The sequence below is a fragment of the Macaca nemestrina genome, chromosome 6 (genome assembly GCF_043159975.1).
Source record: "Macaca nemestrina isolate mMacNem1 chromosome 6, mMacNem.hap1, whole genome shotgun sequence".
Classification (NCBI taxonomy): domain Eukaryota; kingdom Metazoa; phylum Chordata; class Mammalia; order Primates; family Cercopithecidae; genus Macaca; species Macaca nemestrina.
Window position 1 is genome coordinate 114,505,093 of NC_092130.1, and position 26,631 is coordinate 114,531,723.

At 34.9% G+C, this 26,631-nt stretch overlaps 1 protein-coding gene across 3 annotated transcripts in view; it reads left to right on the forward strand.

Moving 5' to 3' along the window:
- LOC105499439 (ERCC excision repair 8, CSA ubiquitin ligase complex subunit) overlaps nt 1–26,631 on the forward strand; it is an 86,293-nt gene that overhangs the window by 29,378 nt on the left and 30,284 nt on the right. For all 3 annotated transcript variants that reach the window (XM_011772000.2, XM_011772002.2, XM_011772001.2), the window contains 7 exons: nt 1,442–1,543; nt 5,135–5,258; nt 19,044–19,125; nt 20,155–20,223; nt 21,332–21,398; nt 24,109–24,209; nt 25,424–25,548. In XM_011772000.2, the coding sequence (XP_011770302.2) occupies nt 1,442–1,543; nt 5,135–5,258; nt 19,044–19,125; nt 20,155–20,223; nt 21,332–21,398; nt 24,109–24,209; nt 25,424–25,548 (670 nt within the window). The remainder of the gene's footprint in view (nt 1–1,441; nt 1,544–5,134; nt 5,259–19,043; nt 19,126–20,154; nt 20,224–21,331; nt 21,399–24,108; nt 24,210–25,423; nt 25,549–26,631) is intronic.

The window sequence follows — 26,631 nt, forward strand, 5'->3', positions numbered from 1 at the left end:
TTTCAAGAATATCCTCCATTTTGTAGAATTTTCTCTGAACTTACCATATATACTTCATCATCTGTTTCTATTTCCTAAATTAAACATATTATAGCTTTTAGGGAAGTCAGTTAAAGGTGAAAACAACTCCAGATTTAAAGATGATTTTAGACAATTTTATGCAAAAAGAGAAACTAATAAGATCATATTGAAAAATCACATTTAAAAAAACACAGTAACAGTCTTAGAGACAAATATGGTTAAGAAACTGATTAACCATATGTATGGCATATGAAGTACCAAGAATGATGTTTACAAATTATTAAGTTCAATCAGTGTATATAGCTTTAATATATATGCTTGCTACTTTTACTTTTTAGAAATATTTTTGCAAAGTTTTTGAATAGAATAATTTTGTATATTCTACCAATATAATAGACCAGCTTGAGAGTCAGTCAATAATTGTTTCCAAAAAAAGAGATTGCTAATTTTTTAGCGGCCTCTTTTACTCTCAAAAGTAAGACTTCCAGTGGTTTGGCTCCTCCTTCTCATCTCTCACCACTCTTTCCCTTCCACACTGCTCCAGCAACACATCCCTTCTTTTGGTTCCTAGAATGGGCTTGGATTGTTACTTTCACATCTGTCTGGCTAACTTTGAATCCTCCTTCACATACCAGCTTAAATATTACAATCAGGGAAACTGTTCCTGAATTTCCAAACTAGAATAAAGATAAGTTATTGTCACAGTGATCCCAATCGTAACTAATAATTTGTGTGATTATGCCTACTACCCGTTTTCCCTATTGGACTGTAAACTCTGCAAAGACAGGAATCATGCCTGCCTTGTTCACAGTTGTTTTAGCAGAGTGTCTAACATTGTAGGAACTTAAAGTTGAATGAATTGAGTGAATGCATTCATAAGAGAAGGAAGGAATCTAACATTTATTGAGCCCCTATTTTTTGCCAGATACTGTAAAAAGAATTTTGCACTTAACTTTTATTATCGACATTGTGATTCAGATAAAAATGTCCCCCTCCTTTACAAATGTTGAGTCTTGGACAGGTGGTATAACTTGCCCAGGGCCAAATAGCAAGTGTCAGTAATAGTTGGTTTGCCTACTTCCTTTTTCATTTAGCATAGCTGTAATTAGGACATTTAAAATAACTTTGTAATATTTTACTTTCTTAAGAAATCTCTTTTGCCATCTTGTTTCTGTCACCTTTTCTTTTTGAAATTACGGAAGTAAACTTGAAATGATCACAGAATGAATTTTTTTATATTCATCTATTAAATATTAAGAAATTCTAGTTTATTAAGTCTGTGTTATTGAGGATTAACTTATTACAAATTAATGTATCCTTAATATATTTGGGTGTTTGCAAATCAGTTTTTGGAAATTTGCAGTCATAAATAAATGGACTACATAAAATGATAAACTAATGTGAACTTTTTTATTATCAGCATGTTATCAGGTGGTTCAGATGGTGTGATTGTACTTTATGACCTTGAGAACTCCAGCAGACAGTCTTATTATACATGTAAAGCAGTGTGTTCCATTGGCAGGTATGTATTAAAAATGTAAAAATTTATGAATTTGTAAATAGTTGAGTATTTTTTACATCGAATGCAAAACATGAAAATTGCAGTCAAGTGAATGGTTCAGATGACATATTTGCATGGCTGTTCCTTGACACTTTGTTGAAAATAGTAACTGACATTGAGGTATAGTTTTTTTAACAAGTGTCTTCCCCAAAGCAATTTTGGTGTCAATTTACATCTCAGTAACTAATTAGAGTTTTTAGTACCACTTAGTATAAGATTCATTTATAGTCCTTCAGCTAATTATAAACACAAATTAGATTTTCAACTGATACTAATGGAAGAAAAAAGTTTAGATATACTAAACATATTGGTATTCCATCACCAAATACACATACACATATACCCACTTACCCTCTCTTGTCTCTCTACTTACTCAAAGATGCCTAACTTAAAAACATACATGTATAATACTTGTCTTCTCTGACTGTTCTCTACTGGCTTACCAATCTTGTGGTAATTCTTTTTAAGTCTCTAATAAAATGTTTTGTGGCATTGTAATTTTTCCATTGTGGTCATTTAATCCTTTCTCGTCACTTATATCCAATCTGATAATGAGCAGACCTTTGAATTAACAGGGAGAATGGGCGCTGAGAAAATGCTTTCAAGAGGGCAAACTTTGTAAACATTAACATCAACAATCTGTTACAGCTCTTCCCAATGCATTAGAATATATGCTATGGAATATTTATGAAGAGATTTGCTATTGTTTGTTGGCTCTGGTGCTTCATATTAGAAATACAAATTTGGGAAAATCAGTTAATCTCAGCTTCAGATTATTTTGTTTTAGAAATCAGTATACATGCCCTGTGGTTCTTACACATTTCTATGAGAATTAAATGAAATGTTATCTTTTTAAAAGCATGTTGAAAACTAAAAGCACTGTGTAAGTGAAAAGCAATGTACTTACAGGAAAACTTAGTACAAAACAAGATATGCCTCAAATACTCTAGAACTTAGAGACTTAGGCCATTTATACTCTCTTCCCACCCTCAATAACAAAAAAAGTCATGTTAATTAATTAAATTCATTTTTATCTTATTTTATCCTAGCTAACATTTTAACACTGAATTTATTTTGTTACATAGCAAAATAGTATTTTCATCTATTCCATGTGCTATATAATATTCCATGAGGGACTGTGATTTGCTTTTTTTTTTGGTATGTGACATTTTTTGGTAAATGCCTTATTTGTCAATCCTGTTTTACAATAATTTATTTCTTGGATTCAGACTCTATATTTAAAAGTGTGACTTTGAATTTGAAAATGGATGTATAGTATGCATCTTTACAAAATGAGTTATAATAGCATTTTGTATATCTGAAGAGTTCACAATCTAATTTAAAAATAATTTCAATAAAGACTATTATTAAGTTAATGTGACTTAGACTATTTTCTGATACTTACTGTTAGTATACTTAATGTGTTTGTCCTTGAGCACTAAAAAGATTCCTCTACCAAAATTCTTATTAAATATAAATGAGAATAACAGAACATATATAGTAACATAATAAGATATTTTATCGTATTTTAAAATTTAAACTTAAAATATAAGTGAGCTTTTATTTGTTATCACTACATTAAAAATTTGTTTTATTTAAAAGTAGTGTCACTGGAAAAATCTCTGTAGAAGTCAATATTCTTAGGAGCAAAAGGAAATCAGTCTGCTTATCTTAAGCAGAAATTTATTGGAAGAATATTTATTATCTTACATAACTGTCAGGAAGATGGGAGAATCAGACTTAGAAAATGAGCAGAAAACAAGAGAAGTCAGGATAGAGAACACAGTCAGGGTCACACCACGGGAACATTAGTTTGGGTTTTGCTATATGTCACCAACATATACTCTCAACTCCTCAGCTTTGAATAATGGCTAACTCTCCCAGGAAAAGAGAATGTCTAGAGTCACTTGCTTTCTGTAACAAGAGATAGAGCTCTTATTTTCAGTAAAACAAAGGGGATTCCCCCCAAATAGGAGTTTGAATGCTCATCAGTGAAGAATAAAAGGCACATGTCCCCTACAGTCCACCCATTTGGCTGTCCAACATGCATATACACCTTTCTTCCCATACTTACCATTTTTTAAAAGAACGTTCCAGCCTAACCTAATGCAAGTCTTCACTATACAGCCAAAAAGGTGATCATCCTCTTCCCCAAAGGGTGATGATCCTAAGTTATTTTAGTTACCACACCTGGCTCCGTTTCAGGGTCATGTTCATTTTTCCATGAGTTTAATTTATCCTATATCAGTATTACACAATTTGTGGACTCAATTATATAGTTAACCTATAAAAATAATTAAGAGAGGAAAGAAAGGGAAAATTCGCTAAAATATATAAATATTTACAGAGAAAAAAAGGAAATATGAATAGGCACTATAGTTCTTGTAATTTTGCAGCTGTTTTAATGCCAGATCTGGTACTTAAGACTTTCCTTCTTCATGTTCTCATTCCTTCAGATAGCACCACAACTGTTTAAGGTCCAAACCTTCATCTTAAGGAATCCAAAAGCATCATGATTGTATCTGCATAGGGTTACAGAAGTCGTCTTTTAACTTTTGTGCTCTATGGGAAATTTCAAACATATACAAGATTGGAGAGTTGTATAATGACCTGTATATCAATCACCCAGCTTCACCAACCATCATAACCAATCTTGTTTTGTCTCTACCTCCCACCCATCCACCCTCATAACTATGTTGAAGCAAATCTTGAACAATGTATCATTTCATTCTTAATTATTTATATCTGTAAAAGAAAAAGACTTTATGAGCATAACTACAGTACCATTATCTTAAGTACACAAAAATTATCTATATTAAAAATCCAGTCTGTGTTCAAATTTCCCTCTTTGTCTCATAAATCTCTCTTAACAGCCAGTTTGTTTGAATCAGGATTCAGTTAGGTAACACACTATGTTGGTCACTGGTTCAGAGCATATACTACATCCTTCAGGGCAGCATACCACCCTCACAAGGTGGTGTATTGTAGCTGACGTCATAACTGAATCTTTAACATGTTATGTTATTGTGGCTGGTGGGTTACATAAGATGTGAATCTCATGGGCCTTCACCAGTTGCATTCTTTTGTCATAGAGTAAATTCCTTGATAAGAAGCAATATTGTATGGAATACCATGGAGGTGTGTGAGGCATTCAGTAATTCTAAGAATAGTAGTGCTTTAGAAAAGAGACTTTGGGAAAGCAAATCCAAAACCAAAACAGCTGTCTCTTCCAGTAAGACCAAATCACTCTTCCAAGATGAAAGAAGTCCATTGTAGTTGGTTGATCCCTCCAGGCTATATATAGTACAGAAACAGAATCTCTCATATTATGACCCTTAGTAGGAGGCATGCCTCTACGTCACACTTGGGAGCCTAAAATTAGAGATGCCTGGACATTGATTCTCGCCTTCTACACAGCCAGGACACGGGCATGTGATCTCAGTTTGACCATTCCTATCATCCTACCTGAGACTACTGCTTGTTCTTAATATAGTACCAGTTTTGAAACTCACATAAGTCAGTTATCTGTAAATTTTGATTGCTGTTTTGTAGAGATCATCCTGATGTTCACAGATACAGTGTGGAGACGGTACAGTGGTATCCTCATGACACTGGCATGTTCACATCAAGCTCATTTGATAAAACTCTGAAAGTATGGGATACAAATACATTACAAGTAAGTACATTAAAACATTTGCAGATTGCTTTGTAGGATGAAGGAGAATTTAATCCTAAACCATTTTAGTATGTTATTTGCTGAGATGTCATATATGTTAAATGTGAAAGCAGTACAGTGGTTAAGAAGAGCTAGACTGCTTGAGTTCATATCCTGGCTGTGCTACTGACCAGCTGTATGACATTGTGCAGATGTCCAAACCTCTGTGTGTCTTTCTCATCTGTAAATGGGAATAATGATTATAGTATGGTTGTGAGGATTAAATGAGCCAATATATGTGAAGTACCTAGTACAGAACATACCATATAGTAAATGCTCAAAAACTATTAGCTAATATTATTATCCCTTTGTGAAAACTAGAATGATCTAGTAATCTAAAGTAGAAAATTGGATTTATCTTTGATTGATCTAAAAACTTGAAGGAAAAAGCTGTTAATACTGTTACTTAGTAAAGGCAGGCAGTGGATAATAGTTTGTGTGATATTTGGTCAGATTTACATTCTGAGTACTAATCTTTTCTCTGAGCTCTACTCTGATATTTCTCTACTTTTTTACAGTACCTCTATACTTAAATGTAGTGTCACTCCTTCAAACTTAACATGTTCCAAACTGAACATGATCACATCTCATTAAATTTAGTCATAAAATCTTAGCAATTCTTTCTTCGAACTCTCTCTTCTCTCTTTTCTATTTCCCTTGCCTTTACTGCACATCCAGACTACTAAAATCACTGCCTTACCTTCCTTCTACATTTTCTACACTAAGTTCTACCCCAGAGTTAATCTTATTATAAAGCAGTTTCATCATGTCACTGTCCAAACCCTCTAGGGATTCCCATTATCTAAACTCAGCCTAGCATTCTAATTTCTCCATAACATCAGCCCTTTTTCCTTCAATCCTACATTCTACCAGTTTTCAACACAAATGCTTTGCTGCAACTGAATTGATCATACTTTGAATCTGTTGTATTCCCTGCCTCACATCCCTTTCCCTTGCAACTTTTCCCTTCTCTTAAGGTCACATCCTTTTTTTACAATTACATTGAGCCAAGACTGCAGATGCCAGAGTTCTAGTTCCATTCTGCCACTTATGAGATTTGTTGCTTTAGATAAGTCATTTAATTTGTTAGCAAATGTCTCTTCAGCTATAAAATTAAAGTGTCAGACTAGATGGTGTCTAAGGTCCCTTTTAGTGCTATCATGCAGTTTAGTGATTTCAGCTTCCAGAGTACATATTAACCATTATTTTACTTTATAGCACTGTTTTCTGTATTCTTATTTCAACACACTCTCATACTACTTTATAATATCATTTTCATACTTGTTTGTCTTATTTGTTGTTCTATATTGTTACTTCCCCAAAGAAAGTACTATGTCTTATACATTACTAAATTCAGTGCTATGTACAGTAACTGCTGAGTAAATGCTTTAAGGATGACTAACAATGTATGTAACTGGCTACATATTAATAAGTAATAAAATCATGAAGTGTATTGTGATTCTAGTCAGCAAAACAAAACAGTGTTGTGTATATAAATTCCAATTTAATACCATTCTAGTAATTCAAACTAAATAGATGTGATTTTTTGACCTTACTACATTAGAATAATCCTATTATTTCAGATTTATTTTCATAGCAAAGTGTATTTATTAAAATACATGTCATTGAAAATGAGAATGTATTTTAATAATTAAATGAATGTCATGAGTTTTCACTTCTGACTATAATGGAGTATCTTGTAGCCAAACCAGCACCTCCATTGAGAAAAGCTAGATAAAGCATAAACAAACATCTAGTTGAGGGTTTTAGAAAGCTGCCAAGAAATCTAGGAATTGAGAATTAGATCCTAGAGAGAACACTTACAGAAATGCATTCAACTTTCCACACACTGTTTTTCTCTTTGGACATTTGTCATTAATGTAGGGCAAGAGACTGAGAAGACACACATTGGATAGCTTCTAAGAGGCAGATAAATGAGTGGGACTTTAGTCCATTTCATACAGCTAGAGAGACAGAAATTGGAATGTGGGCTGCCAAGACAGCCAGAAATTAAAGGATCAAGATCACAGAAAGAAGAGAGATGCAGAGAAATCAGCCTGACATCTTGCACTGGTTTTGTCATTGAGGTATTCACTAACCAAGCTATGCGAGACCATAGACTAAGAAATGAAGCAGAAGACATTTGAAAAACAGCAGTTTTCCCCAGTCACATGGTACTGGAGAGAAGAATTACAGTGCAGTACTTCCTAAGTAGAACAGGGCCTAGGAAAACACCCAGGCTCTTAGGGCACCTAGAGGGGTATATTCTAATAATGGGTACAAATAGGAGGTAGATGGAGCCTGTGGTAAGCAGCATCATGTCCCGCTCCCACATGTCTATGTGCTAATCTCTAGAACATGCAAAGGGGAATTAAGGTTGCCAATCACCTGACCTGAAGACTGGAAGATAATACTGAATTATCCTGGTGGGCCCAACATAATCATGAGAGTCTTAAAAAATGGAAATGGGAGGTAGAAGGAGATGGGGTAAATATGACTGGGAGAATGGCCAGAAAAATGTAAAATTACTGGCTTTGAAGATGGATAAAGGGGATCACAAGCCAAGAAATGTGTGTGATCTGTAGAAGATGGAAAAAGTATTCTCTCCTAGAGCCTCCAAAAAAGGAATGAAGCCCTGTCAACACCTTGATTATAGTCCATTGAGACCTATGTGAGAATGTTAACCTGTAGAACAGATTTATTACAGATAATAAATCTGTGTTATAAATTACTAAGTATGTGGTAATTCCTTACTGCATTGATAGAAAATTATTACAGAACTCTACGATAGCAGACAAGCTTTATGTTTGAATTGATATGATCTTCCCTCTCCTACCTGCCAAAGAGAGACTGGATCTTCTCTGGAGGAGGATAACATGATACAGAACCTCTCCCAATTTTTTCTATGTAATTTCTAGCACTCTATCAGAAACTTCCAAGCTTACCAACAAATGAGCTTAGGAGGAAAAACAGGCAGTAGAAGAAGACTGACATCTCCAGGCCTAGATGCCTTTACCAGTAAATTATTCTAAACACTTATAAAAGAGATAATACCAATCTTATACAGATGCTTCAAGAGGAAAAAAAGAAACATTTGTAAACTTTTTTTATGGGGCCAGCATATCCATGATTTCAAAATTTACAAGGACATTATTTGGAAAATTACAGGCCAGCGTCTCTTATAAATGTAAATACAAAAATCCTAAATCAACTGTTAATGTGTAGAATCTAGCAACATACAAAAATAATAATATATCATGAGTGAACAGAAACAAGGTTGTTTTAACATCTATAAATCAGCTAATGTAATTCATCCTGTTAATAGAATGAAGGGGAAAAACTACATGTTAGTCATCTCAATAGATATGAAAATTTTGAAATAAAAGTCAATATCCTTTTTTTTTTTAAGAGACAAGAGTCTTGCTCTGTTGCCCCAACTAAAGTGCAGTGGCACAATTATAACTCACTATAACCTCAAACTCCTGGGCTCAAGAGATCCTCCCAGCTCAGGCTCCCAAGTAGTGAAGGCTACAGGTGTGCACCACCATCTCCGGCTAATTTTTTAACTTTTTGTAGAGACAGTGTCTCTCTGTCTTGCCCAGGCTGGTGTCAAAATCTGGCCTCAAATGGTGCTCCCACCTTGGCCTCTAAAAGTGTTGGGATTACAAGCATGAGCCACTGTGCCCATCCTCATTTTTAAACATTCTTTGCATACTGACACACTTAGGGTCAAAATAAAGGAATGGAGGAAGATGTACCAAGCAAATGGTGAGGAAAAAAATGTGGGGGTTTCAATCCTAGTCTCTGATAAAACAGACTTTAAACCAACAAAGATCAAAAGAGACAAAGAAGGCCATTACATGATGGTAAAGGGATGCATTCAACAAGAAGCGCTAACTATCCTAAATATATATGCACCCAATACAGGAGCACCCAGATTCATAAAGCAAGTCCTTAGACACTTACAAAGAGACTTAGACTTCCACACAATAATAATGGGAGACTATAACACCCCACTGTCAATATTAGACAGATCAACGAGACAGAAGGTTAACAAGGATATTGAGAACTGGAACTCAGCTCTGCACCAAGCAGACCTAATAGACATCTACAGAACTCTCCACCCCAAATGAACAGAATATACTACATTCTTCTCAGCACCACATCGCACTTATTCCAAAATTGACCACGTAGTTGGAAGTAAAGCACTCCTCAGCAAATGTAAAAGAACAGAAATCACAACAAACTGTCTCTCACACCACCGTGCAATCAAATTAGAACTCAGGATTAAGAAACTCACTCAAAACTGCATGACTGCATGGGAACTGAACAACCTACTCCTGAATGACTATTGGGTAAATAACGAAATGAAGGCAGAAATAAAGATGTTCTTTGAAACCAATGAGAACAAGGACACAATGTACCAGAATCTCTGGGCCACATTTAAAGGAGTGTGTCAAGGGAAATGTATAGCACTAAATGCCCAAAGAGAAAGCAGGAAGGATCTAAAATCGACACCTTAACATCACAATTAAAAGAACTAGAGAAGCAAGAGCAAACAAATTCAAAAGTTAGCCGAAGGCAAGAAATAACTAAGATCAGAGCAGAACCGAAGGAGATAGAGACACAAAAAACTCTTCAATAAGTCATTGAATCCAGGAGCTGGTTTTTTGAAAAGATCAACAAAATTAATAGACTGCTAGCAAGACAAATAAAGAAGAAAAGGGAGGAGAATCAAATAGACACAATAAAAAATGATAAAGGGAATATCACCACCAATCCCACAGAAATACAAACTACCATCAGAGAATACTATAAACACCTCTATGCAAATAAACTAGAAAACCTAGAAGAAATGGATAAATTCCTGGACACTTACACCCTCCCAAGACTAAACCAGGAAGAAGGTGAATCTCTGAATAGACCAATAACAGGTTCTGAAATTGAGGCAATAATTAATACCCTACCAACCAAAAAAAGTCCGGGACCAGACAGATTCACAGTTGAATTCTACCAGAGGTACAAAGAGGAGCTGGTACCATTCTTTCTGAAACTATTCCAATCAATAGAAAAAGAGGGAATCCTCCCTAACTCATTTTATCAGGCCAGCATCATCCTGATACCAAAGCCTGGCAGAGACACAACAAAAAAAGAATTTTAGACCAATATCCCTGATGAACATCGATCCGAAAATTATCAATAAAATATTGGCAAACCAAATCCAGCAGCACATCAAAAGTTTAGCCACCATGATCAAGTTGGTTTCATCCCTGGGATGCAAGGCTGGTTCAACATACACAAATCAATAAACATAATCCATCACATAAACAGAACCAACGACAAAAACCACATGATTACCTCAATAGATGCCAAAAGGCCTTCAACAAAATTCAACAGCCCTTCATGCTAAGAACTCTCAATAACTTCGGTATTGATGGGATGTATCTCAAAATAATAAGAGCTGTTTATGACAAATCCACAGCCAATATCATACTGAATGGGCAAAAAGTGGAAGCATTCCCTTTCAAAACTGGCACAAGACAGGGATGCCCTTTCTCACCATTCCTATTCAACATAGTGTTGGAAGTTCTGGCTAGGGCAATCAGGCAAGACAAAGAGATAAAGCGTATTCAACTAGGAAAACAAGAAGTCAAGTTGTCCCTGTTTGCAGATGACATGATTATATATTAAGAAAACCCCATCATCTGAGCCAAAAATCTCCTTAAGCTGATAAGCAACTTCATCAAAGTCTCAGGATACAAAATCAATATGCAAAAATCACAAGCATTCCTATATACCAATAACAAACAGAGAGCCAAATATGAGTAAACTCCATTCACAATTGCTACAAAGAGAATGAAATACCTAGGAATCCAACTTACAAAGGATGTGAAGGACCTCTTCAAGGGGAACTACAAACCACTGCTTAACGAAATAAAAGAGGACACAAACAAATGGAAGAACATTCCATGCTTATGGACAGGAAGAATCAATATCGTGAAAATGGCCATACTGCCCAAGGTAATTTATAGATTCAGTGCATCCCCCTTAAGCTACCAATGAGTTTCTTCACAGAATTAGTAAAAACTACTTTAAATTTCATATGGAACCAAAAAAGAACCTGCATTGCCAAGACAATCCTAAGCCAAAAGAACAAAGCTGGAGGTATCACACTACCTGACTTCAAACTATACTACAAGGCTACAGTAACTTGTTTTGGTTACTGTTTGGTATGGTACTGGTACCAAAACAGAGATATAGACCAATGGAGCAGAACAGAGGCCTCAGAAGTAACACCACACATCTACAACCATCTGATCTTTGACAAACCTCACAAAAACAAGAAATGGGGAAAGGATTCCCTATTTAATAAATGGTGCTGGGGAAACTGGCTAGCCATATGTAGAAAGCTGAAACTGGATCCCTTCCTTACACCTTATACAAAAATTAATTCAAGATGGATTAAAGACATAAATGTTAGACTTAAAACCATAAAAAACCTAGAAGAAAACCTAGGCAATACCATTCAGGACATACACATGGGCAAGGACTTCATGTCTAAAACATCAAGAGCAATGGCAACAAAAGTCAAAATTGACAAATGGGATCTAATTAAACTAAAGGGCTTCTGCACATCAAAAGAAACTACCATCAGAGTGAACAGGCAACCTACAGAATGGGAGAAAATTTTTGCAATCTACCCATCTGACAAAGGGCTAATACCCAGAATCTACAAAGAACTTAAACAAATTTACAAGAAAAAAAACAACAACCCCATCAAAAAGTGGGCAAAGGATATGAACAGACATTTCTCAAAAGAAGACATTCATACAGCCAACAGACACATGAAAAAATCTCATCATCACTCACCATCAGAGAAATGCAAATCAAAACCACAATGAGATACCATCTCACACCAGTTAGAAGGCCTTATTAAAAAGTCCAGACAAACAGATGCTGGAGAGGATGTGGAGAAACAGGAACGCTTTTACACTGTTGGTGGGAGTGTAAACTAGTTCAACCATTGTGGAAGACAGTGTGGCAATTCCTCAAGGATCTAGAACTAGAAATACCATTTGACCCAGCCATCCCATTACTGGGTATATACCCAAAGGATTATAAATCATTCTACTGTAGAGACACATGCACACATATGTTTATCGTGGCACTATTCACAATAGCAAAAACTTGGATCCAACCCAGATGTCCATCGATGACAGACTGGATTAAGAAAATGTGGCACATATACACCACGGTATACTATGCAGCCATAAAAAAAGATGAGTTCATGTCCTTTGCCGGGACATGGATAAAGCTGGAAACCATGATTTTCAGTCAACCGTCACAAGGACAGAAAACCAAACACTGCATGTTCTCACTCATAGGTGGGAATTGAACAATGAGAACACTGGGACACAGGGAGGGGAACATCACACACCGGGGCCTGTCGTGGGGCGCGGGACGGGGGAGGGATAGCATTAGGAGAAATAAGTTAATGGATGCAGCAAGCAAACATGGCACATGTATACCTATGTAACAAACCTGCACATTGTGCACATGTACCCTAGAACTTAAAAGTATAATTTTTAAAAAGACAGAAAAAAAAAAATTCTCTGCATACTAGGAATGGAAGAGAAATTCCTTAATTTGATAAAAAGTATCTATTTTTTTAAAAAATCTAAAGCAACCATTATATTTGGTGGTAAAATGTTGAAAGCTTTCCCTTTTCATTATCCCCGTTATTTCCTCTGTTCAACATTGTACTGAATGTCCTAGTCAGTGCAATAAAGCAAACAAAGGAAATAAAAGGGACAGAAACTGGACAGGAAGCATTTAAACTGTCATTCACAGAAGACGTGATTATGAATGTAGAAAATTCAAAAGAATCTATAGCCAAATTATTAGAATTAATATAAGTAAATTTAGTAAATTTTCTGGATACAAGGTAAATTATATTTCTGAATTCCATGAAATTTCAAAACCAGTATTGTTTACCATAGCATCAAAAATTGTCATGTACCTAGTAATATATTTAATGAAAAATATACAAGACTATTCTGAATACACAGAGAACTTTAGAACATTATTGAGAGAAATTAAGACCTAAATAATTGTGAGATATTCCATGTTCAAGAATTAAAAGGTTCAGTGTGGTAAAAATATCAGTTCTACCCAAACGGATCTATAGAATCAATGCATTTTCTATTAGACTCTTACAAGATTTCTTTTTTGAAAATTGACTAGCTAATTCTAATGTTCACATGGAAATGCAAAAGGGCAGGGCACTCTTGAAAAAGAGTGAAGTTGGAAGACTTCACTATCAGCTATCAAGACTTGCTATAAAGTTATACTAGTTAAGGCAATGTGATATTGGTATAAATAAAAAAGAAAAACACACACCACACAGTGAAACAGGAGAATCAAGAAATGTACCCATTCATGACAATAATTTGATTTATGATAATACATATTTATGATAATACTGTGGAGATTAGGGAAGCTGATTCCCATCACAGTTGAAAATCTATATATAATTCTTTATTCCCCCAAAAGGGTAACTACTAATAGCCTAGTGTTAATTGGTAGTCTTCCAGATTACATAAACAGTCGATTAACGCATACTTTATATATTATATGTAATATATACTGTATTTTATTATTATTATTTATTTTTTTTCCGAGACAGAGTCTCTCTGTGTCACCTGTGCTGGAGTGCAGTGACGTGATGAGTGCAGTGACGTGATCTCAGCTCACTGCAGCCTCCGCCTCCTGGGTTCAAGTGATTCTCCTGCCCCAGCCTCCCAAGTAGCTGGGACAACAGGCGTGTGCCACCATGCCTGGCTAATTTTTGTATTTTTAGTAGAGACAGGGTTTCACCATGTTGGCCAGGCTGGTCTTGAACTCCTGACCTCAGTTGATCCACCCACCTCAACCTCTCAAAGTGCTGGGATTACAGGCGTGAGCCACCACGCCTGGCCTATATACTGTATTGTTACAATAAAGTAAGCTAGAGAAAAGAAAATGTTATTAAGAAAATCATGAGGAAGAAAAATATATTTACTAAGTCAGTGGAAGTGGATCATCATAAAGGTCTTTATCCTCATCATCTTCACATTGAGTAGACTGAGGAGAAGCAGCAGGAAGAGGAGGGGTTGACCTTGCTGTCTGTAGGGTAGCAAAAGGTGTAAGAAGATTTGGAAGGAAAGGCAGGCACACTTGGTATAACTATGGAAATACGTCGTAATTTCTGTGTGTTCTGCTTTATTTCTCTAAAAATGTTTCTGTTACAGTACTGATCCTTCTTCCACTATTTGCTTTAGTTTCAGAGCCCATATCATCAAAGGGTCCATATCATAAGAGTCCTTTGTGGATTTTTTTTTTTTTTCCAGAATAGGGCATTTTTGTCTACATTTAAAACCTGTTCAGGCAGATATCCTTTGTCCTCGATGATTTTCTTAATGATATCTGGAAACTTACCTGTTGCCTTTTGGTGGGCAGAAGCTTCTTATCCTATTATCTTGACTTTTTTAAAGCCAAACCTCTTTCCAAAATTTATCAAACCATCTTTTTCTGGCATTAAATTCTCCAGCTTTAGATCCTTCACTTTCCTTTGGCTTCACATTGTCATATAATGACTATATTGACTTTGCTTTTTAAAAGTCATATTAGAGTCTATATATCGATATGCCTTTCTTTTAACAATCCTGCACCCCCATAAAAGTTGGATTCTGAATAAGAGGTCAAAGGTATTTTACAAAACATACAAGGTTTTCACATCTGCTGGCATAGCTGCAGTGACATCATCACAAATTTTCTTTTTTTACAATGGTTCTTATGCTGGACTCATTTATCTTGAAATGGTGGGCAACCACAGCTGCACACCTCAATCTATGGTACATGTCAAGCAGTTCAGCCTGTTCTTGTAATGTCATGACTTTTCTCTGCTTCTTGGGACCACTTGCAGCATCACTAGTGATACTTTTTATGGGTTCCAAGGTGTATGATATGTGAATTTTATCTTGACAAAGCCATTATTTTTATATATATATAGGAATATATTTATATATATATATATGCGCATATATATATATATATATATATATATAGGAATGACCCCAGGTTCTCTAGCTTGGCAATTGGGTGGATTATATTGTTATTTACTAAGATAGGGAAGGGTTGGAATGATGAGTTCAATTTTTGATTTGTTGAGTTTGAGGGATTTATGGGAAATCCAAATGAAGATAATCCAGGAATCGATCTATACATACCCAGAATTCAGGAGTGAGGTCTACACTGAGTATACAGATTTGTGCCTCACTACATATTGAGTGTCCCTAATCCAGAAGTTCAAAATTTGAAGTTTTTTTGAGTTCTAGATTTGGAATGCTCAACCAGTAAGTATAATGCAAACATTCCAAAACCAAAAAAAATCTGAAATCTGAAACATTTCTGGTACCAGTTACTTTGGATAAGGGATACTTAACCCATAACATACAAGTGGCAATTGAAAGGGGTGCATAGAACAAAACCTTGAAGACAAAGATAAATAGGACAGAAAAAGGAAACCAAACTCTGCTATAGGTGATGAAAAGATGTAGCCAAGGAGAGAAAGGAAAATCAGGAATATATGATACAATGGAAGCCAGTAAAAGATTGCTTTAAAGAAGATGGGAGTAATCAGCTGTGTTGAATGCTACGAACAGATTAAATCAGATGAGGAGGTTATTGGTAATATTGGAAGAGTAGTATGATTTAGAGTAGTGCAATAAAAATAAGATTGCAATTAGTTGAGAAATACATGGGAGATAAGGAATTAGAGATAGCCAAAGTTTGGATTTGAAGAGGAGGAAAGATTAGGGAGAACGTAGGGTGAAAAGGCTCTTTGTTTTTGTCTTGGGGAAGGGGTGTTAAGATGAAAAAGACTTGAACTTTTAGTGCTGTTGGGAATGAGCCAGTGGGGACAGAGGTTATAAATACCCAGAAGATAATCTATAGGGTGCGATTTCTGACAGTGCTGAAGGGAATCTGAACACAAGTAGGGGGATTAACATTAAAAATGGGGAGGAATCTGAAGACCAGCCTGGCCAATATGGTGAAACTCCATCTCTACTAAAAATACAAAAATTAGCTGGGCATCGTGGCGGGCACCTGTAGTCCCAGCTGCTCGGGAGGCTGAGGTAGGAGAATCACTTGAACCCAGGAGGCGGAGGTTGCAATGAGCTGAGATTGTGCCACTGCACTCCAGCCTGGGCAAGAGAGCAAGACTCCATCTCAAAAAAAAAAAAAAAAAAAAGGCAGGGTTGAGGAATCATGTTTCTATGATAACAGGAGTGAAGAAGGAAAAAGGATAAGTGGAAGTAAATGTGTAGGTTTGTTGGTAAGACATTAAGGAAATTCTGATTGAGTGCCTCCTATTTTCTCCTTGAAATAAAAGATCAGATTACCTGTTGTGACTGAGTGGGTATATTTGTGGAGAAGATTTGAAATAGCTGAGGAATACTGCAGAGAAGAATACTAGTGAAATATAGTGGGACTGGCAGTCATTACTGAAATCCAGAGGAAATGAATATTCTTTTATAGTGATGTCACACTGCCCTAATTGTAAGATTTTTTACCTGGGTAGAGCAAGGGATTGGCCAACTCTGGGCTCATGGGCAAGTCTGGCTCATGGCCTTTTTTTGTAAATAAAGTAGGTTTTAGACACAAATATTGAAGCTGCCTTTGCAAAAATTATATCAGTGAGAAAATTGTGGCAGTAGGGGAGATCTGATCTAGCCAACACCCCCTCTTGCCTTTAGCCTTCAAGCTGCCTTAATTATTCCTGGACTTTGGCCAAGCTAACTTTGGAAGACATTTAGTTAATACTCTATTTTTTAATTTTATTTACTTATTTATTTATTTTTGAGACAGAGGTTCACTCTGTTGCCCAGGCTGGAGTGTAATGGCGTGATCTTAGCTCACTGCAACCTCTGCCTCCCAGGTTCAAGCGATTCTCCTGCCTCAGCCTCTCATATAGCTGGCGTTACAGGCGCCCGCCACCATGACCAGCTAATTTTTGTATTTTAAGTAGAGTTTCACCATGTTGGCCAGGCTTGTCTCATACTCCTGACCTCAAGTGATTCAGCTACCTTGGCCTCCCAAAGTACTGGGATTACAGGAGTGAGCCAATGCCCCCAGCCATTTTATAGTTTAAATGATAATAGCCCTTCTCCAGAAACTCAGCCACCTTTGTAAAGCTAATGAGAGACCACCAGACTAGGAGGAGGAGAGGAGCCTGAATTCTGCTAAGATATAGGCTCAGCAGTGGCTCACACCTGTAATCCCAACACTTTGGGAGGCCAAGGAGGGTGGATTGCTTGAGCCCAGGAGTTCGAGACCAGCCTGGGCAACATGGCAAAACCCCATCTCTACCAAAAATACAAAAATTAGCCAGTCTCATAACCTGGTCTCAAAAATAGGTAAATAAATAAATAAAGAGACATAAATGATTGCCAGCCATTATTCCAGAGGTCACAAGATATATAACTTCCCCAGTTACTCCTGTATATAACATCACAACTGCAGAACCTGAGATTGGCCTTTTGAGATATCTTTTCAGGATTTTTTCATATCTGACACCAGTGGCACCACCTGGACCTACCAACTGCCCCTGTGGCCCCACCCAAAAGTGGCTCAGTGGACAAGAGGGCCATTCCCCATACCCTTATGGTTGCACCCCCAACCAGTCAACAGCAAGCACCCATTCATTGCCTAACCACTCCCACCCCTTCCCTCAAACTACCTTTGAAAAACCCCTAACCGACAAGACTTCAAGGAGATTGATTAATGTTAATAAATCCCATCTCCCACTTGGCACGGCCAGCCTTGCATCAGTTAAACTCTTTACTGCAAGGCCATGGTCTTTGTGAATTGGTTTTGTTTGTGCAGCAGGCAGAAAGAACCTGGTGAGCAGTTACAATATGTTCATTTATTGTCTATGACTGCTTTAACACTGCAGTGACAGAGATGAGTAGTTGGTCCTGAAAGCCTAAAATATTTACCATCTGACTTTTACAGAAAGTTTGCCAACCCCTAATGTAGGTCAATTTGGATATAAGTACAGAGAAGGCAGACATTTGGAGTCGCCCAGGGTTGAAGTCTTGACAAATGGAAGGATATTAGCAAAGGAATTGCAGATATTGGCAGTTGACTTTGGTATTGGTATTGGACTTTGAAATCCAAGCTGGAGAGGAAGAGAAGTAGATGAAAGGAACTGATAGGGGTTCCAGAGTTTATTTGGATTTCTTGAGAGTTTGGTGGGGAAAAGCTGAAAATTATAGAAGACTGTGGTCATAGATAACTGAAATGTATGATTTCAAAGAAGGGGCAATTCTAGGTAGTGACAGTGTCCTGGGTGTGGTAGCTGAGGTTATATGGAACTGAGATGCAGTGCTGACTACATTATCCATGTAGATGCTGAGCTCTCTCCCCACCAGGAATATGGAATATGGAGAGGCACATGCTTGTATTTTCTTAATTTGTGGGATTTATTGGGAAAACATATTTTTTTCTCATAGAAGGGAAAAGAATGTTGTAAATGACAGGATTTCAAATTAACAAGGTTTTTTGGGGTATTACATTCCTATGTTTAAGTTGAATTGCTAACAGTCAATTTAAAAATAGCTATAAATTTAGGGAAAAGTAAATAGAAATCTTACTGCTTTTTTACTTAAACCTTATACTTTTTTAATGTCTTTTGATTACCAGACTGCAGATGTATTTAATTTTGAGGAAACAGTTTATAGTCATCATATGTCTCCAGTCTCCACCAAGCACTGTTTGGTAGCAGGTTTGTGAGTGTATTCTTTTGTCTTTTGAAATATTGAAAACTTTCTCCCTTTTTATTTCTAGTTAGTTTTGATGTAGACATTTTAACCCACAGGAATATCACAATTCTTTATATATATATATGTACTATTTATATTCAGTTCAACAGATACTGTACAAGGCAAGCACTATGCTAGTGGCCAGGGTTCAGAGAATAAGAGCATATTTCTGTCCTCTAAAGAGTTCCTTTTAAACCACCAAGTTTCAGAGATTTTACATGAATAAAATTTGGCAGCTTTCCCAATTTGACACAATAAAACAAGAAAATTATTTCTTTCTCTAAGATTGTGATTCAAATTAAGCATCAATTTATATAAAAGCAACTGCAACAAACATCTTCATATTATAAGGGAGAAAAAATGATTTTCTGGTATCAGGTATCTGGGCCCTGTGATTCATTATTTCTGTGGCATCACGTGAGTCTCTACCTCTGGATATCAGTCAGCTCTTTTATCTGTAAAGAAGAGCTAGGAACTAAGTTGTCTTTGAGGTCCTTTCAGTCTGTGTCCAGAGTTTCCGTGAATCTGTTACTAGTGATTGAAAGTATATCATTAACTTGGAAAAACTAAGCTTTTAAAATACAATGATTTGATGTGATAAAATGGAGTAGAACTATACATACATACGTACACATTTACCAATATAAATTTCCTGGGTTTGATACTGTGTTTTAGTAAGCTCACACATAATTGTTGGGGAAACCTAGTGAAGGGTACACAGTTCTCTTTATACTAGCTTTGCAACTGCTTGCAAATCTATAATTATTTCAGAATAAAAAATAAATGGAATAATAGAGGTCTCTTACTACTAAAATATAACTGTAGTTAAAATAACTTTTCTAAATGTAAACATTAAAAATGACAATGTATTTTTGGCATATATCTTTATATTTCTGCATGATACAGTGAAAATGTCATGATTACTAATGATAATGTCTTGTTTCCTTTTGATGATAACTTATGATAAAATTAAACCGGTTCTGTTTTTACAGTTGGTACTAGAGGACCTAAAGTACAACTTTGTGACTTGAAGTCTGGATCCTGTTCTCACATTCTACAGGGTATTTTTATTTTATTTCAAACAGCAACTACTTTGAGTAAACAATTCAATAAAAAGAAACGTTACTAACAATGTATTCTTTGTAAGTGACATGACTGATGTACTTTGTGCTAGTTGTTAAAAGTCAGCAGAGAAATAAAGATCCTTCCGTGCATTATTCTTATAAAACTGAACCACTGAAAAGACATTTATGTGAACAGTGGTCATTGGGGAAGCTCAAATGATATGAAAAATAGTTCTAACTCAAAACCTTGCGTTATTTCTACATTTAAAAAAACTAACGCAACTCACATCAGTGTATTTGTCTCATGTATTATTTAATATTCTGGCTAATGAGTAAATATTGTTCTTAATATTTAGGTACATTTTTTCTCAGTAAAAACATTTTAGAAAAATATATTGAAGTAATTCTTTGGTAAAGGTGTATTTAAATTATTCTTGCTACTTTTATCAGTATTAGATTGTCTAATTCTAAACAATGAAAAGATAGAATATAATTTATATATTTTTAGTCATCTCAAAGAAACATATAACAAATATATTAAGAAAAGTTGGTGAGATGGGTAGCATTTTTGACATTATTATGAATTTTTATTAATATAAGCTGAGCAGATGGAAATGTCTTATGTGAATAGTTCAGTTAGGTAAAAGTGAATTAAAATATTGAAATCACTTACCCTTTGAACTTATCACCTGTGCTTTCTAGAAAAAAAACATTTTATATAAATGCTTTTCTACAATCATGAATTAAAGTAATTTTCTCATAACTTTATGAGAAATTGAGAAACATTTTTATCCTTTAAAATGTTTATCTTGTATATTTTATTACAGTAACTGAGCTTGAGTTATATGGATTTACTGCCATAGGCTAACTACTGTATTTAAAAAGAAAGACTTACTTAACTCTGTTTTTTCCAAAGCAAAAAGTTTACTCCTGTAAACTTCACATTAGCATTGAAATGTCAATTATTATAAATCTGAGAAATGACCATATCTATTCACATTGAGTGTTTAGCCTCACTTTCTTCAGAATCAGGCAAAATTATTGGCACTTTATCTTCTGATTTTTCGGATATCTTGCAAGACTTTTCATGTAGTTGTATTTGCAGGTCACAGACAAGAAATATTAGCAGTTTCCTGGTCGCCACGTCATGACTATATCTTGGCAACGGCAAGGTAAAATTATTTGCTTTTGAAGTTAGTAATTAAGAATAAGCATTTTGAAAAGTCTACATTTATGTAATGTATATATTTTGGCATATTTAATTATTAATTCACTCCTTTAAAATGAAGTCTTGAGTTAGAAATTTTAATTCATGTCACCAAAAGAAGTCTTCCTTTGTATTCTAATTCTAATCCTATCCACTTTCAAGGTGTTTCACCTTAGACACAGAGGAACTGTGTTGTGTCATTCTTACACACAAAAGTATAACACTGCAAATTTTTAAATAGAGCATTTTTATGCATTATCTTTAACCTGGAATTCTTTTGAATGTGATATATCCACACATTAATTGATTCAATTTTCTGATATTTAATGACTTCCTCCCACATGCCAAGCGTTGTGCTAGGGACACAGGTAACTAAGGCTTCGAAAAGCCAACAATCTAATGATCTAATGGGGCATATAGTCAAAAATCAGTGATTACAGGGCATCCTGAAAAATGCTTTAATAGAGGTACATCTCTAGAAGGAGTAATATAGGAAAAGAAAACAGGATCACTTAACTCTGAGAGGATCAAAAGATGTGGGGAGGTTTATTTGTTTGCTGGAGAAAAAAGAGTATCGCATATTTATATGCTGGGGAAAGAGTACCAGTAGAGAGAAACAGGTGAAGATAAGAAATGGAGGGAATAATTGGTGCATTAGGTCCTCAAATACACAGAAGTGGTTAGTATCGAGAATCCAGATGAGGGTGGAGGGGACACCTAGTTTGGCACATGAAGAGCACTGTGAGACTAAATGGAAAAAGGAAAAGGTGAACGTGGATACAGTTAAGTTTGTAGCTTTGGCAGAGAAGCTCAGGAAATTCAGACTTAATGGCTTCTCGGTTTTTAGTGGAGTAGAACTTGATGTCACCTCTTGAAAATATAGGAATGAGGATGCAATTTTGAGGAAAGAGTATGGATCTGGAATAATAGATTGAAAGAGTGAGGGAGCTGATTAAGGGCACATAGGATTACTGGGCAGTTGTTTTCAGTTGAAGATGTAGAGCACAGCTGTAATAAGCCACAGAAATTAAAACATTAAATGAAAGAGGCTTAACAATTTTCAGTGTCTACAGGAAAGTACCTCAGTGCCTGAAAATTTAGAAGTCGTGAGTAAAAGGAAAAAAATAAAATCACAAAAAGACTTGTAGAAAGGATCAAGGATCTAATGAAGTAGGAGAGTTAGACTAAGAAAACTTAAAAACTGAAGGGATAGGAAGTAGTAATCAAATATTTTGATATATTTTCATAAAGCTTTAAGTAGAAGAAGAATTATTACAAAAGCTATTCATATTAATTTTATAAAGATCTGTGTCTGGATTTTTTTTTAAGTTTCCAGCCCTCGCTCCCTGCCACAGTTTAGGCCCCAAAGAAGCTTCTGTTAATAATTGGCAGAATGTGATGTTGAAATTTACCATTTCTAAAGTGCAGCAAGGTCTATAATGTAGCCATAAGAAGACTAGCTAAAGAGGTATGAAGGTTAGGAACTAGGTGCTGGTTATGCTTGGGTGGATTTTACATTTTTCATGCTTAACTTGGTTTTTATCAGGTAAGAGGAGAGCTAAGAAGCTTTCAATTATAAGAATACTCCAGAAATTTGAATCAGTACCAGAATGGACCTAGTAATCAGTGTTAAAAGTTGGATATGTTCAAATCTAATCTGTTTCAGAAGAAACGTAAATCCTCATACTGATTTCGTTTCCCTCACCTGGAAAGAAAGAAAACCAACTTAAGAATGGGAAATGCTAGCTTTTTGCTGACTATTCCAGTTGGCTAGGTTTGATGATCATCTGTGAAAAGAATCAAGATTATAGAAACCAGTACACCCTGTGTGTATATTTTTTTAAAACTTATAAATAAAAAATAGGCTTATAAAAATGTAATGTAGTGCTCTCTCATTAAAATGACATTGAATAGCCCCCTGGGTTACAATATTGTTGAGGTCCTTGTGAGGACATGATAGCATCAGTTGAACTGATTAGGAGCACATTGGATTGCCGGGCATTTTTCTTTAGAAATAATCTAGAAGCTGAAATAGATGTCTGATCATAGATTTACTTTTCTTCTTTTCGCTTACTTGAAAGAAAATAGAAGTAAGTGTTTAATTTCTAGGCAACATTAAATATAGTTCTCTCATATATGGCAAAGATTGATTTGAGTATAGGAAACCAAATGGAAATGCATTGTCCTCATTATTCACCTTAACTCTTACCGTTTTTTATATAAAAAGGAAAAAAACACCAAATCATAGCAAATAGATTCTTGAGCAAAGTAAAATTAGTTAACTGCTTGTCTTGACAGCATTTGGATAACAAGCGGTAGAGAAGGTATGGTAAGGAACTTACTAGGGACAAGCTACAAGCCTTTCTGGTCCTTGGGAGAAAAGATGCTCATGTAATTTAAAACGGTATAAAAAGTAGCAAAATTTTGTTCTTGTTATCTGGAAAAGAAAGGTTACTTTTTTTTTTTTTTTTTTTTTTTGCTATTTACTCACTAATTTGAGCTACTGTTGACTATTGAATATTTGTTGAAAAGGCGAAAGTTCAACAACCCTAATGTATGAATACATACGTACCTATATAACAAGACCTCTGTGTGCCGTAAAACTAGAAAGGTGGGTGAGGGGTACAGTCATTGTCCTAGCTACATATGTCAATGTAACGTTTATTTATTCTCAGTGCTGACAGTAGAGTAAAATTATGGGATGTGAGAAGAGCATCAGGATGTTTGATTACTCTTGATCAACATAATGGGAAAAAGTCACAAGCTGTTGAATCAGGTAAGGAAGAACACATTAATGAAGAAATACGACAATGATAGTATTTTTTCACATTGAACATTTTTAATTGAAGCCAAATAATAAATGCATATTGACAAATTGCGAACTTTATCATTTTTTAAAAAGGCATTCATCATATATCACTTTCTTAATTTATGTAAAAAAAAACTTATGATTCTCTTTCTTTAAGACACAAATAAAAATGACAGTTTCATTTGCCCCCAAATTTTCAAAAGTAGAAATTTTTCTGAATTAACTTGCTTTACTTATTTTGTTTTTGCTCCATTGAGGCCAGCTATACAAATTCAATGCCATTTAAAAAGTCACAATAAATTACAGAAATAGTAACATTTTGTGGCCATTGTATCAACATAAAATTGTGTTAAATGTGAGTCAGCTGCAATCCATGTGACAAAGTACCTAAACTGCATTTTTACAGTAGAATTTAATTCCTATGTAGAAATTTTGGTATAGAATTAATTCTGGACCAGAAATATATCAGAATGAACTATATAAAACCTATGATTGTTTAAGTTTTTAAACTAAAAAACTATGTATTTTTAAACTAAAAAACTATATAAAACAATCATAGGTTTTATATAGTTCATCCTAATATATTTCATATGTTAGAATTTATATGGTTTTTTTTAAGAACCTTATGAACATGTAAACTATATAAAACATGTTTTATATGTTTTTAAATTAATTAGGCTGTTTTAGAATTATGCTTTCTCGAACTTGTTAATTTTGAAAGTGATATAAATTTTGAGACTACAACAGTCATCCTTCCCGTTAAGGTTTTTTTTTTTTTAATGGAAAACACTAGAATTACTGATTTTAATAGTCCATGGAGTTATTTTTAGGTTAGCAATAAAAATATAAGAGAGATGAAAGGCATTTAATTTTAAATTTTAGTGTTAAGCTACACACTTAATTGAATTTCATGGCACAGCTTCCTTGCTGGAAAAAAAAAGGATGTTTGGCAGAAATTTTTTCCCTTTTTTCTTGTTTTCCTCTATTTTTATGGTTCTGATTTATATAGTTTATCCTATTCAAATAATCTGAAGAGTTGGTTAATTTTAAGTATAATCTACTTACATTTTTTAAGTAACTCAAGTAGTTGTCCTTTAATATGTTTAAATAATTATATCATCAAACATTAAATATGTCCTGAATACAAGAACAGATAAACTGAACCATATTTTTCATTGCAGCAAACACTGCTCATAATGGGAAAGTTAATGGCTTATGTTTTACAAGTGATGGGCTTCACCTCCTCACTGTTGGTACAGATAATCGAATGAGGCTCTGGAATAGTTCCAATGGAGAAAACACACTTGTAAGAGATTTTTAAGTATATATTTGGGTATAAATTAAGAAATGGATCTGTGACATATACTTGATTTTTTTTTTTAATATATGTAACTCATTTATTCCCTTTGAATGACAACTCTTTTTAAAAATGTGTTTCCATTACGTGGACTAGTAATTCTCAACTCAAGACAACCCACCCTTACCCACTACCTACCACATTCCCCCTACTTAGCAGAGAATCACTGTTCTACTGAGCCACTGTTCTCAATGGGAGTGCAAAGTGTAGTAGAGAAAACTGTTCTCAATGGAACTGCAAAGTGTAGTATGGAAAACAAGACTGAGGAAACAAGATATTAAGCTAAGTAATCAAATTTTATATAGGTTGTGTATCCCTAATCTGAAAATCTGAAATCTGAAATGTTCCAAAATCTGAAACTTTTTGAGTGCTAACATGACACACAAAGGAAGTGCTCATTGGAACATTTCAGATTTTGCATATTCAGATTAGGGATGTTCAGGCAGTAATGCAAATATTCTAAAATCCAAAATATTTCTAGTCCTCATCATTTTGGATGGGGATACTTAACCTGTACTATATATGACTTGTAAGCAAAATTCACAATGAATTTTATTGTGCTAGAATATGTAGTACTTTATTTAAATACTACTGGAATAAATATATTTTGAAGGTGCTATATTCTTATGTGACTATTAATACTACTGGAATAAATATATTTTGAAGGTGCTGTATTCTTATGTGGCTATTAATTTCTGATACTTATTTTTATGTATGTTGTAGTCTTACCAGGTATGCCTGTGGTTTAGTAATTTTCAGAATAAACTGCTAAAAGCTTATAATTCGGTGATAATAATAATAGCTAATATTTATTGAGAGCTTATATGTCAGATACTGTGCTAATAATAATCAGCATTTAATTTGCCAGGCAGTATTAGACAGCAGTGGGCAAAACATGAAAAAGTCCTATCCTCATGGAGCTTACATTTCAGCAAGAGGATGAAAGGCATCAATCAATTAATAGATGGACAAATGGATAAATTATATATTAGATTGAGTGAGGACTATGAAGAAAAGCAAAGAAAGGAGCAC